The sequence below is a fragment of the Pecten maximus genome, chromosome 3 (genome assembly GCF_902652985.1).
Source record: "Pecten maximus chromosome 3, xPecMax1.1, whole genome shotgun sequence".
Lineage (NCBI taxonomy): Eukaryota > Metazoa > Mollusca > Bivalvia > Pectinida > Pectinidae > Pecten > Pecten maximus.
In genome coordinates, this window is record NC_047017.1 from 46,755,575 (window position 1) to 46,770,284 (window position 14,710).

Below are 14,710 nucleotides of genomic sequence, written 5' to 3' on the forward strand. Positions count from 1 at the left end.
AAAAGCAGTAGATGATTACGTTTTGTAATATAATTATGATTTCATAGTTGTATATTGATGAAATGAGGTAGAACATTAATGGTGTTGGAATTGTATAGACTATTGAGTTGATACACTTTAAGCTTTCCCTTTGAAAAACCACATATCATGAATACATTATCGTTTACCTTTCGACATTTCTCACTGTTAATGGTGTGGAAATCTTTATATTTGTCTCGTTTATTAACCTATATGTGACAGATACGTCTATAAAACTTCCGTAGGTCGGTTCATTTTGACACCAGATTACATTGGTATGGAAATTTGGTTTAAACTTCTTTGATCAATATGATTGCTTCAAATACATAGTCCCGTTTATGAAAAGGAGTGTAATCCATGTATAGCTCGCCCGTCTTTACGGGAACGCTTCACATTCACGGAATAGAGCAAACCACAATCATCTATGTTTGGGCTTTTACTCCAATAGCGGTGCTGTCTTAATATAATATGACGAAACACAACGATGACAAACATTCTACTGAATGTCACGACGACACAGAGACTTCAGATGACAGCGAGTCAAAACAACAGATAACGTGGAGTAACACACTAGAACTCGTGGTCTCACTGATAGGCTACTCCACGGGAATGTCGGATTTCTGGAGGTTTCCTTATCTGGTGTGGAGAAATGGTGGAGGTAGGTTTCATATCGTAATATAATCTCCTTCTAACAAAATTGATAATTAAACCGTTGGCGGGCATTTAAAGAGAGAATTATGATTTTAACATGCAATTATCTTTGTATCCGTTTGCTAGAATCAGCCAAAGGTATATAAATAACTGGGGAAACATACCAAGCACCTTTCTATGATAATTCAGCAAATATGTCATGTAGATAGTGTTTAATGAATAAAATGCATTCGTATGTTTGAAGAATGATGCTTGAAAGGTATTATCTATATTTACAATATATCAACTATATAAATAATCATTTGCAATCGGATGAAATTCATAATCCTTATGAAACTATTGGAATCAGTTCAATGATTGGACGGTTATTCATTTACTCGCGTGATTACTTTAATTAAATAATGTATTTTCGGAATGTGTTTTGATAGACGTCCGTATACTATGCTTATATTCATCAACAGTAGTTTCAAATGCCAGCAAATTGCCTTATTTAATGGATTTCCATATTCATTGTGTGTGTACTCGAAACTATAAGAATCGCAATACTCTATGTAACAACAATTATTTATGTGACATCTAATCAGTCATACGAAAAGTACAAAATAATCAATTAGATAGTTGTTTCGGAATATTTAGGACAGAAAAATATACAAATTATAATGTTTTCTTTCATAATCTGTATTCAACAGGTGCGTTTCTTTTTGCCTATGCCACGACATTAACTGCATGCGGTGTACCCCTGTACTTTCTCGAAGTCTTCCTTGGGCAATATTCCGGAAAAGGAGTGTTTGAAATATGGGGTTGTTCTCCACTTTTTAAAGGTGATATTTGTGTGGACAAATAATAAGGAAGGACACGCTTGTGTCTTACGATAACTCATTTTAATGTCCACATTTTTTTACAAAATGAACAAAGCAACTATTGCATTCAATTTCATAATTTCGCGAGTAAAATCAAGCTGCCGCCTACCAATTCGTATTTTCCTAGAGCGTTAGTCTAGTAAGCGGAAAGTTCCAGATTTGTTTCTTAACGGATGCATTAGTCTTGTTATTTCCGTTGCATGAGTTAATGTAGGAACACATGAAAATGACTTACCAAACATCAAACCCCGACGACGAGTTCTTTCGAGGAGAGGAATGTGTAATTCCGATAAATACATATTGTAACAGGCCTGGCCTCGCTCTTCAATTGTCATCAGTGAAGTATGAACATACTTGACAAACACCATATGAACAGTTCCATTTGTTTTTAATTATGTCATGAGTACTCGCACATTACAAATCTATTATTTACAACATTAGAAGCCTTATCAACATGTCCTTCCCCTGTCCGTATGTATAATTATATATTTAAAAGTAATTCAAATATAAAGATCAAGTATCCATTAATAAGTGTTTTCTGGCATGTAGCGTTTCGTAGTAATAGCAGACGATGTGCGTTACGTTACTGGTAAAATAGAGAGAATTGGTCAGAACAATATAGCTCATATGACTATAACTAACACAACACATTGATAGCACTTACTGTATAATAAAACTTGCAATTAATTATCAAGTTCCTTTATTGACCCTATTATACAGTTATATTAGTGATAAATCGACAAAGAAATGCTTTAAGAATTAGCCTTCAACACGACATTCCAGTCGGCAACTCACTTCCGGTTTAAAAGCAGCTTCACACTCACTGAATAAATAACAAATTGACAAGTTCTCGATTGCGGTTGGTATAAAAGGTAAGTTAAAAGAAATTACAATGTTCCGCCTCACTCAAATAGGATCCTCTTTTTAGGCGTGAATTACAATTGTCGGTAACAAGTTCATCAGGCGATATGCCACAACTAAACACAAGTCTTCTTGTTGCATATTAAAAACATAATGAATATGACATGCTTGTATGTCTATTACAATATAATAGTTGATTCCTATCGAGTAATTTAGCTATCTTCTCTCTCTATTTAAGTGATTCGTCTGTAGAATGCCAGTCTAGTAAGGCATGGTTTCCGGGTTGCATCTCCAGAGAACAAAATGCAACAATCATCTATCATTGTTCACTTTTGTCCATAAATGATTGTTTCTTTTATATATATAATCGAAAAAATGTGTGTGTTAGCGAAATGCATAATTATTATTATTATATTGTTACAAATAGTATACAATCAGGTTAAAATATCGTCTATCAAGTAATATTATAATTGATAAGGATTTCAGGAATCGAGGAAACATCACAACATGAATACTTGCAAGTTTATATCATATTATTTTAACAGGTATTGGCATTTCCATTGGTCTGTTGAATTTATGTTACGTCAGCTATGTATCTACAATGCGCTACTGGTTACTGGAGTATTTGAGGCAGTCATTCACTACTGAGCTACCATGGACCTCTTGTGGGAACACATGGAATACTAATTCATGTATAGTTTCGCACAAACTCTTGTCATCGAGTACTAATGGCAGTCAATGGAATTCCATAGGAAATTTTTCCAATTATACAGACAACGCAGATGTTTCAGCAGAGGAAGAATTTTGGCAGTAAGTTCATTTAGCATTGACATGTTAGCATCATGTTTCCTTTCCGAAGATAGGGTAGCTAATGGATACAAGTACGTCAGAACTTTAACAATATCTGATCGGTTTTAAGTTTTCAACAACAAAATAATCAATTATCGAAGAAAAGAATTGTATTGGAAGTTTTCTTGGTATAATCATAGCATTTATACCACACGCTTTGCTGCGATATAATAGCAGTGTCACATTACAATTCCAAACTTTGTGTTTGTTACATTTAATAGACGTACACAAAGTACTATCGATGGAATACACTGATTTTTAAGCTGATTTTTATTTGAAATAGGCATATCTAGTTACTTTGATGTACATTTTCACAATTTATATTACAGAAACAATATCCTATCAATGACAGATGGAATTGGTGAAGTAGGTTATCTCCGATGGCGTCTTGTGATATGGGGAATTGTCCTCAAAATTATTGTAATCATTTGCCTTTTGAAGAGCGTGAAGACGCTAGGAAAGGTCGGTATATTTGTGATATAATCATCTGTTAAACTTTATACTTAGCTGTATGTAACTGTTCAGTTATTCATGTATAATATAACATGCGAAATATTTTCGTCTAAAGTGTAAACTTATGTCTTAGTGCTTGTATGTATATGAATGCAATCCCGTAAAATAAAGAGTATTTATACTGTATGCTTACGTTTTGTGTTGCAGGTGATGCTTTTCTCCACATTCCTGCCACCACTTATTGGATTAGCGATGCTTATACAATCGTTTACTCAGACTGGTGCCAAAGATGGCTTATTATTCCTCATTACACCAGATTTCAACAAATTATCTGACTCTAAGGTTTGTCCATCATTTTTATTACATATAAAAGATGCATACATATAGACATATTCTATAAAATTGGTTTGGTATAAATGTATACAAGTATGTCATAATTTAAAATTGAGCGATTTGATTATAAGACTCTTTCATATGTGTATATGTAGGATAGGGATATTCCACCCGAGGAGTCACAAAATGTGGTGAAACCCGAGGCTTGCCGAGGGTTTTACCACATTTTGTGATCCCGAGGGTGGAATATCCCTATCCTACATACACACATAATGAAAGAGTCTTTTTCTCTCATATCATTACCGAATTTCTGGCGAAAGTGTCCCTCAGCCATCCATTTTCTTCAATTTTTTAATTTCTTTATTTGACGTTTTTACTAAATATACTGATATTCTGAAAGATCATATCCTATATTAGCAAACTATGTTTGCACACAATTTTATTCGTGTTGTGGTTAAGTGATGAACGAATGAACAATTCGCCAATAAAAATTACCGTAACTTGACCGACTTTTACGTGGCCGTGATCAAATTGTCAACATCCGAGAAAAAGAAGTTCTATCAACAATACTGAAAGCCAACGCTGAAATGAGTTTTCCAACTTCACATATAATTTGATTTGCACTTCGACATATCTAATCATTTCACAGAACACACTGTACTTTTAAATGTCAAGTCAAATTTTTTTTTATGAAATACTACGTCACTGCATGACGTCACGACTGTCATTGGAATTCCATTCATAGTTCAAGGATATTGAGAGTGATGTCGATCTCGATCGCCATGACGCGGCGATGTTTCGTGGCTGGTTATTTTAAATTCACTGTGATTTTGGCAACTTCGTGTGTGAACCAGCGAGCAGTGACTCTATACGAGTATTAGATCTTTTCTGTGACATAGGATTATATGTGTTTAGCCGGTTGTCTTGATGGAATGACGAAGGTAGGTCAGTCGATAGGCTAACGATGATCATATTGAAAGGCTAGGATGGCAGTTAGTTTTCATGGTTACTCTACCCAAATATAGACTCTGAGTTACAATTAAAATAAATATTTTTACATGAACATCGAGGGGTGTCATTTTTACCGAATGTTCGTTCATTTAAGAGCCTATTCCCAACTTCCAAATACACAAGTTACTGAGTAGGCCTAACAGTTACTGACAGTACAGTAGAGTAAACAAATTCCAGGGCCCCCTGCTGACGCAAACGGAACCATTTCATAGGTTGTGACGTTTGACATTTTCTTTTTTATATTTTTTTATGTATGGCTTTTATTTTACTTCCTGTCATTGCCAGGTGATTGTGTGTGTTTACATGTTTTTAATGACAAATGACAAATCTGTCGGGTAGGCAAGTCTGTATTGTACTGTAACTGTTACAACAGGCCTGTAGGCGTAGTCTAACTGTTTGTTACAGTAAAGGAGTTATATGTTCGCTCAGACGAAATGTCTAATCGTTTAACCGTGTAGCCCTATTGATTTACTGCTGATATGATATATATTTATCTAAGAATGTATGTATTTTTATAGTTAAGTCCAACGTTTCAAAACCGACACCGACGATAAGGACTGTCGGATGTGAACACAAGCAGACGACGTTGTGAGAGTTGTCCCCCTTGAACGCAGATTAATCCGCGCGCGTGAAATGCTATGTAAGATAGATTTATCTTACATAGCTATCTTACATGGGCAAACTCTATCCAACATGGCGAGATATGAGAGAATAAGTAGTATTTCAAAATTCGATGATGGAGATTCATTAATCTAAATAAATAATACATGTATGTTAGGTATGGATGGAAGCAACGTTCATGGCCTTTTATAGTCTCGGCCCAGGCTGGGGCGGTGTAATGATGATGGGTAGTCACATGAAATTCCACACGAACTGTCTAAGGTAAGAAATGCCTGCGAGAAATAATGCCGAGTGATTAAGTCTTATCATATCGAATCCATTTTAAATAAGGATATAATCACCACGCGGATTAGCGGCAATTAACCAGTATGAATGGGTAATATAACCAATATCTCGGATACACACAACATGTAGTACAGAACTCTGCTGTAAATGCCCTTTTTCTTGAGTTTAATGGTTTATGGGACGTGAAGTAAATAACTAACGTTAATTTAGATATTTTTTTTACTACAAGTGCATATCAATATTTAAATTTTGTAATTGATATCGTTTTCAATGCAGAAAACCGATTCGGCTTCTGTGCATTATACTTCATTTTATCAAAAATGAGTATGTGAAAAAGTATACTTGTTGATAAAAATATTTACAATTTATTTACATGATATTTGCAGCCTATTCGGTAACCTAAATATGTATGTAGTTACTTTTATCGAAGTTTGTTTGAATCCAAAAATAAGTTTAATGGTATAATTGGCATAACATGTGGGAACACTTTAAGATATGTTGTATCAAACATATCAATAAAACATTTTATTGCATTTTTGCTAGTGAAATATAGAAATATATCAAAACTGCAGAGCTGAGCAGTAAAAATATAAGTTTTGGCTGTGAAAATATAAGTTTTGGCAGTGAAAATATAGGTTTTGGCAGTGAAAATATAGGTTTCGTGTTTGACCAATCAGAGCGAACCTTTGTATTCACCTCATTGAAAATTGCCGATTTTTCTAATCGAAGGGAAGATAGTTAATTGGTTATTTTGCTGTATTTCTGAAATATTCAGACTAGTTTTTGACAAAATACTAACTTAACGTTAGCTATTCATGCACAGATTCAACCAATTGAAAAAATATTAAAAAAAAAAAAAAAAAAAAAAAACATCCCCTGTGTATAGAAAGTTGAGCGAAGGATAAAAGGTCTGGCAGCCACTGATTGACCAGTATGTTATGAAGTAAGAAAATAGATATGTAGCCTGATAGGTAATTATCAATAAGAAAAGTTTATATAAATTTCGTAAGTCCGATTGATTTTTTTCCCCAAAAGTTCAGGTAATAATAACTAACAGGTAAACATTTAAGATTTTTATGAATTTTACTGCGAAATTCACCCATTTTCGAAATGGCTACCCTGGAGAAAATTTTAGCTGAAGGACCCAACTTGTTTTTTTGAGTAGGTGTTATATTAGACCCCAAACTTTTGTTATTAACCATAATTGTCATATTGAATTCAAGAATTTGATTGAAATACTCCAAAACGTTAACACTAAAGTATATGGAAAAACAATTGGGTCATTGGTCCCTACTACATAAGTGTTACCGCAGACCTCATTCGCAAGCATAATGGCTATATAATGGTGTCATTGTTACAAATGATATGGACTGAATCAATCGTCATTATTTAAACAACTGTTGATCACCGAGGATATACTTATTGTTGTAGAGGTCTTCTGATCGAAATCTATTTAAAAGCACCTTTACAAATCGTGATTTTGTTACAGAAATGTTCTACTAGCCATTTTCGGGGATGTTTTTGTATCGATATTCAGCAGCGTTGTCCTCTTCTCTGTCATTGGGGTGATGGCAAGCGAAATTGGTGTCCCGGTGGAGGACGTCATTCAATCTGGTATGGTAGGATTAAAATGTTAACAAATGAACACTATCTTAACATAGCCCCATCTAATCATATGCATTGTGTATTGATAATTCGTTACCATTAGGTGTGTTTGTGTCAGTTTCAGTTGCAAACCATTTGAAAAATCGCTGAATAGCTATGTTGTCGTAAACAAGAAAAAATCTACCTGTTTCGATGTTTTTGGTCGTAACTTAGCAAAAACTAAATATGAGTTACAGTTTTAACAGAAAAGGGAAACTAGGGTATTTAAAGTAAGTGGTTTACGATAACATTTAGGTGAAAATATTGTTATTTTGTTAAACATTGAATACCACATGCACACTTATACATTATGCTTACGATGTATTGCAGGTATGTCTGTAGGCCTTGTAGGCTACAGTCGGGCATTGGCCTACCTACCTGCTTCGTATATTTGGGCTGTGATATTCTTCTTTGCTGTCATTACCGTAGGACTTGACGCACAGGTATGTTAGTATCGTTTAGTATCATAGTATTGATGCACATACAGTACATTGTCTATGAACTAATATATTGCATACTGCATGTAGCTCATATACGGCTTATGCTGAATAAGCATAGTTATGCATGTAGTTTAATGTTGCGTCCGTTCTGTTGCTCATTAGCGTATTCATTTAAAATATACATTCTTGTACTTTCAACATTCACATTGTTTACAGGTTTCTCGTGGTGTCTGCATTTAAAAAAATAGTTTTCTATGTTTGAATTGATGATATATAATACAAAATCATCAAACAATGCCAGCTTTAAATAAATTGCACGAGAAATGGCATGTTACACTTAAGTCTTCTACTTTCACTTTGTCATGATATTTCTGATCGCAGCCGGTATCGGCTGTAATGACAGCGATGGAGGTTGTTGTTTTACCATAAAATTGAATCTACCGACTTTTACGTATAACTGAAAATGTTCTACACTGTACAGTTTTCTTTGGAAATTATCTGCAAATAATTTATTTAATCAATTACGATCCGTTCAGGTGTAATATACTTATCCCATTGATTCTAGAAACCCGTTAAAAGTGATTTAGAGATTGCACTTTACGAAAATCCATGTATCAGTCACGAGACCTTAATATAGGTACAAATGACCCGAAAGGGCCGTCTTAATAAAGAAGACAATGTGTACTTTAACTAAAAGGTGTATTAGGCACATATACAACAATATAAACTAGGAAATAAAGACGAAAATATTTTTATGTTGTATATAAGGTAATGAAGTAAGTCATTAACAGTGATGCGCAAACGCTGGATTATGTTGATCATCGATTAGATTATATATACACGTTATAACAAAATGTATATTTATTTTATGATAGTCAATGCTTGAATATGTACGTAGACATGTCAATTATATTTTCTGATATTAGCAAGGCTGTACAAATTGGTTTTATGCATATCCTATGTTTCTTTGTCAAACAGAAGCGCTGATGTTTTCAGGTAGTTTGTACAGAGACGGTGGTGTCATTCCTGGAAGGATTCGGTGTTAGATTAGGTCGACATAGACACCTACTCCTTGTACTTCTGATCAGTATTTTCACGCTTCTTCTCAACCTCCCCTTCTGCACACAGGTAAACTATATCCATTTCGATTCTGCGTTAGACGTTTGTATTTCGTATCCCTTTGTTATGTTAAGACCAGGGGCATTTGTTCTCTTTGTTCATAATATATGAATAACGAAAATGTGTTATTCATCCCTTATGGATCTAGCCGTACCATATTAAATTCACTAATTTGAAGTATTCTATTGTTTCTAGTCGGGTCCGTACATGTTCCAGCTTGTTGACTGGTATCTTCCTACTTGGTCGGTGGTAGTGATAGCCTTATTAGAGGTTATTGCCATCATGTGGTTTTATGGTAAGTGTGCTTCTAGCTTACATTTGTAACTTTTCTGTATTTTCGTTTTCAAAAGAGCTCAGTATGAATTTATCTCGAGAAAATGATATTGCCACTTCGAGGAAAATATTTGAACTATTGAAATACGCTTACTTTAAAATCTTTACGAAATACGAAAATCTAATAAGAATTACGAAACTAGTCTATGTATGGATATTGGTGTCTTCGATATCTCTCACAGATACTGGCGAATGGTTCAACTGAAACGTTTGTTCACAAAAGTGGTAAGTTATAAGCCGTTAAACTTTAAATGCATGAATATGCTTAAGAATATGATTATTGTAGGGTTTTTTAATATCTGTTCACATCTGTATATGTTCTGGTGAAACGTTAAACAATATGATAAACCGGCATTAATTTCGCTTTGAACTATGATCTTTAGACAATCTGATGTTCTGTCAAGTCTCAAATTTGTCCGATATTTTAATTGTTAAATATAATAGAACATATATAAATAAAACCTGATTTACTCATCACTATCAATCTACATGTACTTATAATTAAATGAAAAATTAAAAATTAGATCAGAAAACATTATTTGAATATATAATCTTTCTCTATTATAGGAGGTGATCGTGTTGACTATGGTCTTAAAGATATGATCGGTCGAAAAATGCCACATATGATACGACTAGCAGCGGCTTATATATCCCCTGCCTTATTACTGGTGTGTAACATTAGTGGATATATTACTCTTTTAATTAGAGCTAAACTGATTTGCTGACATTGGTGTTTTGAAGTAGTATCATATTGTTTTGTCCTTTTCCATTCTACATATAATGTTTGTAATAAAGAATAACAGAAAAAAAAAACATGTCATTAGTAGATATGTTGGTAGTTTTTCAAAGTGAAAGAAAACAGTGAAGGTGTTTTGATACAAAATACGTATGATTTATAAAAGGAGATATCTTAAACAACACTATCTTACATATTACTGGTACCCTGGCAGCAGATTGTTTGCTAATATGTATAAATAAAAACACTTATCCATTACTTATATGAACTTCCAGCTTTTACTCCTGATTAGCTTTGTCAAGTACCGACCACCGAAGTACGGCTCATATGAATACCCGGAGTACACACGTGTGATTGGCTGGGTGATCTCGTGTTCTGTTGTCATCCCCATACCCCTTCACACAGGCTGGCAACTTTCCAAGTTGAAAGGAACTCTAAAGCAGGTATTACAGTCTCATTTTTTACGTAAACGACTCGTAAAGTACATGATAATGACTATAACTATTGATGCAGTAATCACTCTGGTTCGTAAATGTTCATATTCTACAATTTGAAATAATTAAATCGACAAGAAAATACTGTTTATCTATTCACTATTCACGCATTTTGAATTTGATTACAACACCAACACAAACTCTCCTATGCGCTACTGTACGGTATTTTATAACCAGAAATAGCTTCTCTAACGATCATTATTATAATCAAAACTAGCGTAATGAGTCGTCACTGGAGCACTATTATGCAGACACTTGAACTGAAAGTGCAGAACCTAATGGAATGCATGTTGCTGAACAAATTAAACAAAAATATTAAATATTTCTCTTACCGTCATTCATCGATTAAAACGTTCATTCCGTCCGTGTTGCGGCTTCTAGGCAAACAAGATAAAAATGAAATTAAACAAGCGAACAAAACTTCACAACGGTTTGGTCTGCAGAAACACATCAACACTGATTTGTCGGAACGCACATATCGCAGTGCATACTGTAGAGTAAGTCAAACTATGTTGTTAAACCTTCGGTAGGAGAACTTTCTGAACAATCCAGATGCACCGCTTCGTCAACATACAGATCGCACTAGCCAGTGGCCAAATGACCGACGGTTGAAGCTTCTTTCTGATTGGACAGTCAGCTACAGTATGACACGTCACTAGCGGGGGTCACAGCGTAATTTCCCAACGTACATACATGTATTTATAGATCTAACAGTAAACGAGATAGAATGGGGATATTAGGTTGATTTTCGTGGCTATACTGGCGATTACGACATGGAATTTGGTTTGAACACGAAACCGATCTTGGCTATATTTGCATACCTATCGGTCTCGAGTTCAAAACGAATTTCATATTCTAATCGTCAGTATAGTCACTCAAAACAACTATCCCCTGAATAGCTTACCTGACGGTCATAATAATCAAAGCAAGCGTCTGTATGGTATTTTATAACCAGTAATAGCCTGCATCATGATCCTAATTATCAAAGCAAACATCTATATGGTATTTTATAACTGAATCCTATAACCAAACATTGTCTACCTTACGATCCTTATATATCATAAAATACACAGGTAAATGTTAAATTCAAATAACACAAAGAAACTCTTTAATAATATATATATTTTTAATAAATAACAAGAATTTCCGACGTAAAAAGGTGGGGGTTTTTTTCATTTTTTTTTTATAATTATTTTTATTATCTAAGCTGAAAATCTACGAAACCAGAAGAACGTGTTGGAATGATGTCGAACATAAAAATACACGTAGTTATTTCTGCCGTCCCCTGAAAATGTACATAGCAAAAAAGTATACCCTCAAAAGACATCATTTTTTTTTCTATGCGAACGTCCATTGGCTTATAGGTAAATGTTGTATTTTTGGAGTTTAAGTCTTTTCATTCGTAAGTTGTCTTTCGTTAAGTTTTGGGGTTTTGAGAATATTGATACTCTGTACATTTATTTCATGTAGAGATGGACAGCTCTGACGCAACCTAGTGACGAATGGGGCCCCAGTAGCAGTGCTCATCGCCTAGAGTACCTGGAGCGGTCACAGGTCGAGCGATCATGGACAGATATCGCCTACTACAATTTGATTGGCAGAGAGAGATACTCTCCTAATAGAAAAAGTGAAACTCTAGCATTATTTTGAGTTATTTTTCAAGAATGTCTGCGATATATCCATCTTATAAAGTTTCATATATTTAGCGACTGTGTATTTAATTGACTAATGTATAATTCGATTTAATATTTCCATAACCATTTTATATAATTACATTATCTGAAATAAAGAAGAATATGACAAAAACCCGTTGTTGTCACATTTAGAAATTGCGTTTGTACGTTTCTGCTTGCATTTGCGTGTGAGAGAATAAGTCATTAAATATACCAATATATTTCTTAATGTTCGTTTCCGTTATTGCCAACGAAAAAAGTATTTTGGCTCTATACCACGATATTCTTTATTGTTGTTACTGTTGTCTTTATATATCCAGACAATACTAAACAAACACACCGTCAATTTAAGATGTTAATGCATAGAAACTTGATTATCACGTGTGGTGCATCCAACTCCCTCTTTCGGCTTTGTGACGCGTTTCATTTGTTATTTTTGGATAGTGTTAATTCATATTCAGCTTGTTTGAAGCTATTCGAACGTTTTTGGGCTATATACTCACATAAGTTGGATGTTTAGTTCAGATCGGGTTAGTATTGTAAATCAGAGGAAGAGCAGCTATTTATTATATCATCTCCCAGATAGATTACTAACAAATCGACTTGGTCAAGTTACAGTTTCCCGAAAATACTTATATTGATAAGGTTGAGTTACTGTTATTAAAGGACTGTACATATCTAAAGTAATATTTTTTTCGCTCTATTGTATTTTTAATAACCGCCTTCCTATGTTTAACCTATGACATTAAAAATCGACGAAGGTAATTAGATATGCTTATTTTTCTACTGGTTTATTTTTTAGTATTTTACCCCTTATATATTTAAGTTTTGTATATAATTGGGTACGTAAGACACGGGCATCATTAAGCAGATCCAGTCCTAAAAGTTGGGAAAATGCGGGTGAATATGTGGGTATTTGATTTGGAATAAAAATGACTCGTAAGAATAGTTTTTACATGTTTAAATAATGGCATTATGTCAAATTCACATAAATTGTCTTAAGAATTAGTACTAGAAAAAAATCAAGGACGCTAACATGATAAAACATATGAAAAAGTATGTAAATGAATTCATCCTGTCCTAAAAAGAACAGGAGGAACATTGACTCTTTTATACGGAAGCGTATTAGGCTCACATTGGAGTATGTTTTTCATGGCATGCGAACATATTTTACAATTTAATATGATATATGCTATGGTAAGGAGCCATGAATGAAGCTATATCTATCTTCCATAATATTAGGCTATTACAGCCCGAGCTATTAGAATATCTCGCATATATATGTAATGTTACGATCAGCAAAAGTACTCTTAAAAGAAAGCTCCTGCGCCTTGAACTTTTTAGAAGGAGGAACTACACGGACATTTTTACAATGGCTGTATTGTTAGAGAAACTGCTTAAAGAATGTACCGAATCATATGGCTACAAATCTTCTGCATCTCAAACGTACCCAAAATGGACTTGTAGTCACCCAAGAGACAGTAAGACTGCTTATTCATGTCTTGGATCCAACTGGGATAAGAAAACGTCTTAGGGGACGTTTAAATAGGCGAGTTTATGACAACCCTTGACCGGATTCTATGTGGCATCTAGACTCGTACGACGAATTAAAACCGCACGGATTTTGCATTAACGGTTTTTCTTGATACATTCTCTGGTTAGAAGTGTATACTTCAAATAACGACCCAGCCTTGATAGGATATGAAGTTACTTTATAAAAGCTGTAAAGTTCAGAGGAGCAGGTCCTAAAAGAGTACGTGCTGACGTAGGAACAGAAAACGGTCACGTTGAAGCGATGCAGACTTTTTAAGAAGAGAACATGAGGACACATTTGCAACACGGAGTTTTCTATATTGATCCAGTAACCACAATCAACGAATTGAAGCTTGGTGGTGCTTTCTACGTAGGCATTTTACCCAATTCTGGATAAACCTTTTTCAAATGATGAAAAATGAGGGCGAATTCGACGGCAACTTCATCGATAAAAGTCTGTTACAATTTTGCTTTATGCGGATCATACAGGTGAGTTTTGTAATCCTGTATTGTGTAGGTAATTTGCTCTAGAAAAACATATGTCAAAAAGTTGTAATTTCAAATTAATTTTCTTTAAAAATGTACCTTTTGGCTCACCTGGCCACAATATTAAACACTGCCTGAAATATCAAACAGCATTGTACAGACCAATTAGCAATTATTATAACCGACATTTTTTCTCCGTCTAAAATCAAACATGGCCACTGTGGCCTTTGATTGACTGAAGCAGATTATCCTTGAGCTTTTAAGAGTTATTGTGTAATAAAACTAGTTGATTGTGTATTTGTGTGACATA

At 34.3% G+C, this 14,710-nt stretch overlaps 2 protein-coding genes across 2 annotated transcripts; both read left to right on the forward strand.

Moving 5' to 3' along the window:
• The first annotated feature begins 477 nt into the window (after window positions 1–477).
• Window positions 478–1,518, forward strand: LOC117324356 (sodium- and chloride-dependent glycine transporter 1-like). Its single transcript, XM_033880167.1, has 2 exons — window positions 478–676; window positions 1,359–1,518. Exons 1-2 carry the CDS (start codon window positions 487–489, stop codon window positions 1,511–1,513), a joined length of 345 nt encoding a protein of 114 aa, XP_033736058.1. The 5' UTR covers window positions 478–486; the 3' UTR covers window positions 1,514–1,518.
• Window positions 1,519–2,930: 1,412 nt separating this feature from the next.
• Window positions 2,931–12,461, forward strand: LOC117324355 (sodium- and chloride-dependent GABA transporter 2-like). The gene is made up of 12 exons (XM_033880166.1): window positions 2,931–3,200; window positions 3,569–3,701; window positions 3,900–4,034; window positions 5,815–5,918; window positions 7,432–7,556; window positions 7,917–8,029; window positions 9,023–9,154; window positions 9,341–9,440; window positions 9,661–9,703; window positions 10,046–10,146; window positions 10,490–10,657; window positions 12,179–12,461. The coding sequence occupies exons 1-9, from the start codon at window positions 2,992–2,994 to the stop codon at window positions 9,681–9,683; spliced, it is 1,074 nt and encodes a 357-aa protein (XP_033736057.1). The 5' UTR covers window positions 2,931–2,991; the 3' UTR covers window positions 9,684–9,703; window positions 10,046–10,146; window positions 10,490–10,657; window positions 12,179–12,461.
• Window positions 12,462–14,710: the final 2,249 nt, after the last annotated feature.